We start from the raw sequence: 9,146 nt of genomic DNA, 5'->3' as shown, positions 1-9,146 counted from the left end.
ACAATTTTAGTGTTAAAAACACTTAATTACGTCATAAAATAACAATTATATTAAAAAATTAACACAGTGAAAGGGAATAACACTATTTTGAGTTAAACGTGCACTTAAGTGGTGTCATAAAACAACACCAAGGGTGTCAAATATTTAACACTATTAAAGAGTTAAAATATTAACACTTTTCAAAGTGTACTTTTAACTTAGAATCTGTGACAATTATATAAACTCAGAACAAGTGTCAAATTGAACACTGTGAGTTGAATTAATACTCCTGTTTTTGCTGTGAGACATGAGAGAGAGAAAGAATGGTTGTTTGTCCCGTTTGTCTCTGTGTGTCCCTGTGTTGGACTTGCAACCTGTCCAGGTGTACCCCGCCCCTTGCACAGATTGCTGGACATGGGCAGCAGCGACCCCGTGACCCAAAATGAAGAAGCAGGTAAAAGATAACCCACAATGCAACCTGTCAAACTTGATTAAATCATGGTTATGCTGTCAAATGTGCCGAGGAGGCATCTTCTTCCTATTTAAATCAAATCATTTACTTACCCATCACTGGTCTGCATGTGTACCAAATTACGTCCAAATTGGACCATTCCTTCTGAGTGTTTCTTCTTTAGTTTTGCTTGGGTCCATTAGGAGATGGACAGAGTTTCCCTTTGTGTTTTTTAGTTAATGTTTTTTAATAATATACACCCATGAAATCCCTTTTTGTCAAGCACTGTGCTAACACCAGCAGAGCTAAAGGCAGGGTTGTTGCCTCCATGTGTACATTACTGACAATAATATAATCTATGCATGATATTTTGTAATTTAACACTATTATTTATGTCTACAACCTTCGGCATCCAAACCAAACAAAAATGTAAAGTCTCACTCCTCAACTCAAAAGTTGAACAGTAGACAAACCTCCATCGTTCTGGTTTCAGTATTTATTGGTCATTTTAACAACAGTTTGTTAAAAACAGGACAGTTCTTAATTTCCAAATTAACAGCTTCTTTTAACAATTAAAACGTTCTTTTTTCAGTGATGGATGGACGACCTGATCAAGGTGTGTCCCACTCCTCCCCCTGAACACGTTTGGTTCAGAAAATGGACGGCCTGTTGGGTTTTATTCAGTTTCTTTCTTTCTTGTTGATTGTCTCCTGCAATTCAGATTTGACAAAGTCATTAATTATGTTAAGCATTGATATTTTCAAAAATATTTTGTGAAAATGAAACCTTTGACACCACATTAGCAGCAAGACTCAGTAACTAGCTAACCGTAGATTTATTGTTGGATCCTATTCATGGTTACCTGGGTTTTTCGATGTCTTCAATTAACTGTGGCAGCTGGGTGTTTAATGTTTCAGGCAGAAGCAAAGTAACCAAACCAGAGCAAATAGCCACAGCGCAGTACGTGGCTGCAGGGAGGAAATGCCACACATCGTCCAACAGCACGACGAGAGGAGAAATGGATACCCCCAACCGTGCCAGAAATGATGTGTAGCCTAAACCGTTCTGCCTGGAAGAAAAAAAAACCTTTGGCTTAAAGCAACACAGTCTGATAAATCATCATCAAATTGGCTGGGGATGTTTGTCCATGACTAACCTCACTACAGTTGGATAAAGTTCAGTTGTGTAGAGGAAGAATATTGTAAACGAGGCCTCCGACATGGATTTACCAAGAACCGCCACAATCGTACGAATCACTGACTTATCTGAAGGGGAAATGTTTTCAAAGTTGACAAAATACAATCAAAAATCTAAAACTATAACTCATAACAAAGATCAAGTGAAGCACAAAGAGAGAAAAAACCTTCTGGGATGAAAATGTTGATGAAGAGGCAGAGACCGGTGGAGAGCAGGGCTCCCGTTTCACATTTTCTCCTGCCCATTTTCTCCAAGCAGAAATAAACCCCGATCTTCATTGGCATCTCGATTGAAGCGAAGATGAACTGCGTGAGGTAAGGATTCAGCCCGAAGCTTGCGATGTTCAGACTTATCCCATAATAGGTAAATGCAACGCCATACCTGCAAAACAAAATGAGATTCAGTCTTTTAAATCAACAGTCATAACTTTAATTCAACTGTTCTCAGGGCTAATCATACTTTATTTTTGTTTGATAGAAAAGTCTTGTAGCAGTTTTTGTGGTTAGAATTCATCATCAGTCCAATTAAATCAGCTTTCTCTAAATAATTTGGCATTTAAAAAATCGTGTTAAAAATATCATCATTACTAAATTATCGGTACATATGACATACAAGCATAATACATTATATGACTAAAGGTTTGACATTTTTAATTACATAAAGTTTCTGAATAAATTAACTTGTTTCAGCTGTGGCTGAGTGGTTAGATCAGTCGTACTCAAATGGGAGAGTTGGGGGTTCGATTCCACCAGCAGTCACATGTTGAAGTGTTGCTGGGCAAGACATTGAACCCCTCATTGCCACTGATACGTGTCCCATTGGTGTATGGATGTGGTCTAAAAGCACTGATTAGTCTCTAAAGATTCAGATTATCTTTGTAGAGATCTAGTAGAGCACTGTGTGGATGAGTAAATGAGGGCACATATTGTGTTGTACTGTAAAGCGCTTCCACCTGTTCCCTGTTCTCACCACAGATCACAATGTCATCTGCAAACATCATAGTGCACGTGGATTCCTGCCTGACTTCATCTGTTAGTCGGTCCATCACCAGAGCAAACAAGAAGGGACTCAGAGCCAATCCTTGATGCAATCCCACCTCTACCTTGAAGCTATCTGTCACTCCTACAGCACATCTCACCACTGTCCTGCTGTCCTCATACATGTCCTGTACCAGTCTAACATACTTTTCTGCTACTCCAGATTTCCTCATGCAGTACCACACCTCCTCCCTCGGTACCCTACTTTCTAAATCCACAACGACAAAATTGAGTTCTTTCTGACCCTCTCTGTACTTCTCCATCAGTATCCTCAATGCAAAGATGGCATCTGTGGTGCTCTTTCTTGGCATAAATCCATGCTGCTGCTCACAAAAAGTCACATCTCGTCTAAGTCTTGCTTCCACAACTCTCTCCCAGATCTTCTTTGACTCAACAAGTTAATTTCCCTGTAGTTGCTACAACTCTGTGCATCACCCTTGTTCTTAAAAATGGGCACCAGCATATTTTTCCCATTCCTCAGGCATTTCCTCACCCTCAAATATGCCAATGAATATTTGAGTCAAAAACCTCACTGCCATCTCTCCAAGACATTTCCAAACCTCCACTGGTATGTCATCAGGTCCTACTTCCTTCCCCTTCTTCATTCTTTTCAGAGCTTTCCAGACTTCACCCTCACTAATCTTTCCCACTTCCTGGTCCACAGTTTCTATGACCTCTACTCTTCTTTCTCTTCATTTCATTAGTTCCTCAAAGTACTCCTTCCATCTTCCAGTCAAGGTCTCCTCAATAGATAGAACATTACCATTCCTATATTTAACAAGCCCAACCTGCTACATATCCTTTCCACCCTGATCCCTCTGTCTCGCCAATCAGTAAAAAACCTTCTCACCCTCCAGCCTCCCATACAACTCATCGTACGTCCTCTGCTTTGCCTTTGCTACCTCCCTCTTTGCTCTACATTGCATCTCCTTATATTCTTGTCTCCTCTCTACAATCCTCACTGTCACATTTCTTCTTGGCTAACCTCTTTCTTTGAATAGCTTCCTGCAATTCACTATGCCACCACCAGATTTCCTTATCATCCACCAGATGACACACCAAGTACCTTCCTTCCTGTCTCTCTAATCCAGTTGCTGTAGTAGTCCAGTCATCTGGAAGCTCTTTCTTACCACCCAGAGACTTTAACAGCTCCTCTCTGAATTTCTCACAACATTCTTCCTTCTTCAGCTTCCACCATTTGGTCTTCTTCTCTGATTTTACTCTTTTTCTCTCATTCACAACAACAGTCGTTCTACACACAACCATCCGACGGTGTCTGGCCACAATTCCCCCTGCCACAACCCTACAGTCTCCAATCTCTCTCAGGTTTTTTTGTCTACACAGAATGTAGTCTACCTGCATATTTCTGACTCCAATCTTATAGGTTACTCTATGTTCCTCTCTATTTTGGAAATAAGTGTTGACTACAGCTATTTTCATTCTTTTGGCAAACTCCACCATCATCTGTCCTTCCTGGTTTCTTTCCTTGACACCAAACCTACCCATCATTTCCTCATCCCCTCTGTTTCCTTCACCAACATGTCCATTCAGATCTGCTCCAATCACCTCTCTCTTCTCCCTGAGAATACTCTCTATCACTTCATCCAGATCCTTTCAAAATTTATCTCTCCTTCACATCACATCCAACCTGTGAAGCTAACCACTGACAGTATTTAGCATTTGACCTTCTACTTCTATCTTCAGACACATCATACTATCTGACACTCTTTTCCCTCTACTACATTATTTTAGGGGTGGTCCTGAATTCCTCCTTCAGGACCACCCCTACTCCATTTCTGTTTCTATCCACACCATGGTAAAACTGTTTAAACCCTGCTCCAATGCTGCAAGCCTTGCTGCCCTTCTACTTGGTCTCGTGGACACATAAAACATCTACCTTCCTTCTCACATGAGCAGCTTGCTAACATTCTGCTTCTTCTAGCTTTTAGTTTTCTTCTTTTCTGATAAATCGACTGCAAAACATCAGATTTTTAAAGACCCTGAAACCCAATTACAGACTGACTAAGTAAACAAATCAGAGAATCACAAGGTTTCTTTCACAGAGCCAGCTGTGCCAAAGATATTTTTTAGCAAATAACTGATTAATATCAAAGTGTGTCCAAAAACAGGACAGAAGAACTGTTCTGTCCTGTACAGATAAAGTGACTGTTTTAGGAACTGTTGGGGACTGAGGTGTGTGTGGGTTTTTAATCTTTAATGTTTGTAATCTTCGCAGCAATAATAAATAGAGAAATACTTTAGAACGGAGCTACATTAAAAAAACAAGGTCTTTAAAACCATGTGGAAAAACTGAACAAGCAGACCCTTTTAGGCTGTTTTCTTCTTCATTTCAGTTAGAAATACCCTTCAGATATCATTATTATAATTATAAATATTATTATTATTATTGCATTATAACTATTACACAAGTGTGGATCATCCTTCCATCATCCATCCATCCATCCATCATCCATCCAGCGTTCATCCATCCATCATCTTTCCATCATTCATCATCTAGTTATATCATCCATCCTTCCATCCATCCATTATCCCTCCATCATCCATCCAGATATTTTTAAAGTGCTGAATATAATCATTGTTTTATAACTGTTTATGTACCACACTATTCCTGAGCAAATTGCCAGCTTTCTCATGTTTGGAGTCCTGAAAAGATCCATAATAGTGTGCTTCTTATCTGCAGTTTCAGCTTCTGCAGATTGCATTAATATCTGTAGGAAGACAAAGTTAGAATTATTCGTTTTATTTCAGGTTGTCAGTCATTTCAGTGGTGCAATTCATTGTGTTACACAACACTTACCCCTGGTGTGAGACTGGTGATGCTCTTGGATCTGCTGTTCACTTCAGCACAGTTCACGATGTACCGATGAGCGGCATCAAACCTCCCTTTCGCTACGAGCCAACGGGCCGACTCTGGAAGCCACCTGAAGGAAACCATTTCTGTGACTGCAGTTTCACAGCAACATTATTTTACTGAACACTGGTTCTTCTTTCACAATATTGTTTTTTTATTTTGGGAAGCATGGTGATTCAGTGGGTAGAGTTGTTGCCTCTCAGCGAGAAGGTCGCCAGATCACATCCAGGCTGTGAACCTTTCTGGGTGGAGTTCGCTCCGTGGGTTCCCATTTTGTTTTGATGTATGAAGTTGAATGTGCTTTCATGTTTACAAGTCCTTTATACAGGCCTGAGATAATCCTTCTATGTTTGTTTGAATCATATGCCTCTTTAAACTGGTCCAACAGCTGTTTGCTCAATTCTGACATTTGTTTTATCACTTAGTGATGGTAGTATGAAACAAAAGCTTCAAAACATGCTTCGAACCCTGCAGTAAAATTACATCGGAGCACTGCTTCGAAGCCTGTTTTGGTGAGGAAAAAGTCACATGACACGTGACATCCGAAACACAAACTGTTTCGTTGTCAGTATGAATTGCTTGACTGGTTCATGGTCCAAACACCTGATTCCCTGGCACCGCCTCGTCTCGATTCTGACAGGTGACAGGTTGAGACAGTTTTGAATTGAGAGCGCTCAACATTATCAAATAGCTCTAAAATATTTGCAATGTGTTGGAGAGTAGGTTTGTTTTTGCCGTTAGTTGAAATTGAGTAATTATGGAGGCAGCCAGGAAAAGAGGTTGTTCTAACATATGGGAACACTTCATTCTGCTCATGATAAGGTGGTTTTGACATTTAAATGTCAAAAAAGTTATAGTAATATTCAGCAGTGTAGATATTATCAACCCATTTAACCCATGTATTTAATATAATTACAGTAAAATGATGCATGTGATTGTAATAATCATATCAGTATGGGCTCAAATTATTATTTTTATTTACATTAGTGTATTTCTACAGGTGCAGTGTTTGGTGTGTTCACCTGAAGCATCATGATACCTCCTCTATGATTAGACACTTCAGTGCCAAACATGGAGATGCTGGAGACGTCATTTCATTGTTATTTTAAGAATGATAAAGACTCGGACTCTGCCACAGTTACACAAGCACAATACCATTGCAACATTTTTATTAAATCTCTTCAATGCACATGTATCAATCTTTATTCAAAAACATGTAAGCATAAATAAATATCAAACCAGACAACATAGAAAGTTGATGAATTTTAAAAAATCTGTTTTTTTACCACAGTAGTTTCTTTAACACTAGTCACTGAAGTTCTTCGGTGTGTGCCACTTAAAGCATAACGCCTAATTTGACAGCAGCATTGCAAAATGCCACAAGAGGTCAGTGTAACTGAAGCTTCAACAAATGAACCTATTTTTGAAACAATTGGCCCAACTGGTTCAATACTTCATAAAAGCTTCATTTGCCCATCAACTATCACTGACTGTCTTACCTGTAGATAACGAAAAAAATCCTGTGTTTCTAACGAGTAATTTCTTTAATTCTTTCTAAACTTTGTAGCGTATTGTCTTTCATCATCTTACACACAGCCGTTAATCCTTTCTGTGTCCATTCTTTGAAGCTAGTGTCTAATTTATGTATCATATGCACACCACTTTAAGATTACTATATCCCCCCTTCTAATTTGTATGTTGTTACGGTTTTCCACTTTTTCAGAGTCAGCTTGATCCAAGGGTTATCTATATTCTTTATAGCATTTTGCAGGTCACTGTCTGCTAGGAGTGCTTGTAGCGGGGTGGGTATCAGAGCCTCTTCAATGTTCTTCCATTGAGCTTCCTCTTGAGGAGCAAGAACGGGGTTTAGGGATCCCAACCAGATCACAGACAACAGGAAGGTTTAAAAGATTTATTAATAAACTGCTTCTGATGGAGGTCAGAGTCCTGAGGCCAGCCCAATCTGAAGAGACAGGAGAGAATGAGCAGGAGTTCAAAAGTAAAGATCAGAAAGTTCTGTTGAGGGGTTCCTTGAAGGAGTTAGTAGGAGTGACGTCACCAGTGGTGAAGGAGAGCGGGCTTTGAGACAGAGCTGAGCGGTGAGCACTTGGGAGGGAGATCCTAATGGCAGGTTCAGAGAAACAGGCGGGGGTCATACACGGGTGGTCAGAAATCCATAGCCAAACATAGCCAAACTTGAGACATAATCCAGAAGACATGGTCGTAATAGAGGAAGCAGAAGTCATTGCCATGAGCAGAGCAGATATCCAAAACAGACAGGGGATGAGCAAGGCGAGGAATCCGTGAGGCAGGCATGAGATCAGAACCAGGAAGACAAACAAGACTGTGGTGTGGGACGCTGGACATTTACTCACTTTATGGCTTTTGATAATCTGGCACTGAATGATGTGAGGGCAGCACGGTGGCGCATCTGGTAGAGCTGCTGCCTCTCAGTGAACAGGTCCCTGGTTCAAATCCCGGTCCAGGGGCCTTCTGGGTGGAGTTTGCATGTTCTCTCCGTGCATGCGTGGGTTTTCTCCGGGTGCTCCAGTTTCCTCCCGCAGACCAAAAACATGCATGTTAGGCTGATTGGTAACTCTAAATTGTCCCTAGGGGTGAGTGAGAGAGTGAATGGTTGTTTGTCTCGTTTGTCTCTATGTGTCCCTGTGATGGACTTGCGACCCGTCCAGGGTGTTCCCCGCCCCTCGCACAGTGATTGCTGGACATGGGCGCCAGCGACCCCCGTGACCCAAAATGGAATAAACGGGTAAAGAAAATGGATGGATGGAAGGATGAATGATGTGAACGTGGGGTTTAAGTACTGGGGAAAACAGGTGAACAGCATGAGGACTGATTGTGGTGAATTAGCTGAGTGGGTGTGGTGACAGAGAAGTGGCATGAGCAGACTTGAAGTGCAGATAGACAGGAGCTGTGAGGAAAACAAAACGCGAAGGCAGGAACTATGGCAGGCAGGGCAGAAAACGTGAGAGGATGTTAATATTTCTGTATATTTTTTGCAATGTAACTTTGTCTGCTCACTTTGTGATAATTTAGCCATTCCTAAATAAAAACTTTCAGCTCACTGAGTCGGTATTATGACGTTTGTTGTTTTGATAATGTTTATAAAGTTTAAAAAATAAACTTTAACTTTAGTTTCCCACTAAAATATGTTGACTTCTTTAATTTCTTCAAAAAACATTACAGTATTCTCTGAAATCTACTTCAGAATACTTAAAACCCCTGTTTTTGTCTTCTAATGCTACTTACTTTCACTTTTTGCTACTGTTTTGCTGCTTTGATTTTCAGCAAGCCTTTTAATGCTATTAGCTTTTATAGCTTTTAGCTAGCATTTTGGTCCTTCTAGCTTTTAGTTAGCCGTTTCCTACTTTTAGCTTTCTGCTAGGCATTTAATACTTTCAATTAACCATTTGATGCTTTTAATTAGCCTTTTGCTACTTTTCAGTATTAGCTATTGCTACCCTTGGCTTTTGGCCAGTGTTTTGTTTCTTTTAGCTAAAATTCCCTTTTATCTTCTTCAGCTAATTTTAGCAGTCATTCAGCCCCTTGTACTCACACTGTATTTTCACAGAATTTTTTTATTTCTCTTGAT

The 9,146-nt window shown here is 40.2% G+C and overlaps 1 protein-coding gene across 1 annotated transcript in view; it reads right to left on the bottom strand.

Moving 5' to 3' along the window:
* Positions 1-1,093: 1,093 nt before the first annotated feature.
* Positions 1,094-9,146, bottom strand: part of LOC119408066 (solute carrier family 22 member 7-like) — a 14,026-nt gene continuing 5,973 nt past the window's right edge. The window contains exons 5-10 of the mRNA XM_037674903.1: positions 5,483-5,606; positions 5,284-5,393; positions 1,794-2,008; positions 1,587-1,695; positions 1,293-1,499; positions 1,094-1,140 (exon numbers count right to left, since the gene is read on the bottom strand). Coding sequence (XP_037530831.1) covers positions 1,107-1,140; positions 1,293-1,499; positions 1,587-1,695; positions 1,794-2,008; positions 5,284-5,393; positions 5,483-5,606 — 799 coding nt within the window. The 3' untranslated portion in view covers positions 1,094-1,106. The remainder of the gene's footprint in view (positions 1,141-1,292; positions 1,500-1,586; positions 1,696-1,793; positions 2,009-5,283; positions 5,394-5,482; positions 5,607-9,146) is intronic.

This window comes from Nematolebias whitei, chromosome 3, assembly GCF_014905685.2.
Source record: "Nematolebias whitei isolate Nwh7 chromosome 3, NemWhi1, whole genome shotgun sequence".
In the NCBI taxonomy this organism is placed as follows: Eukaryota; Metazoa; Chordata; class Actinopteri; order Cyprinodontiformes; family Rivulidae; genus Nematolebias; species Nematolebias whitei.
The sequence above is the reverse complement of the archived record's forward strand: the minus strand, read 5'-3'. Positions and strand labels throughout refer to the sequence as shown.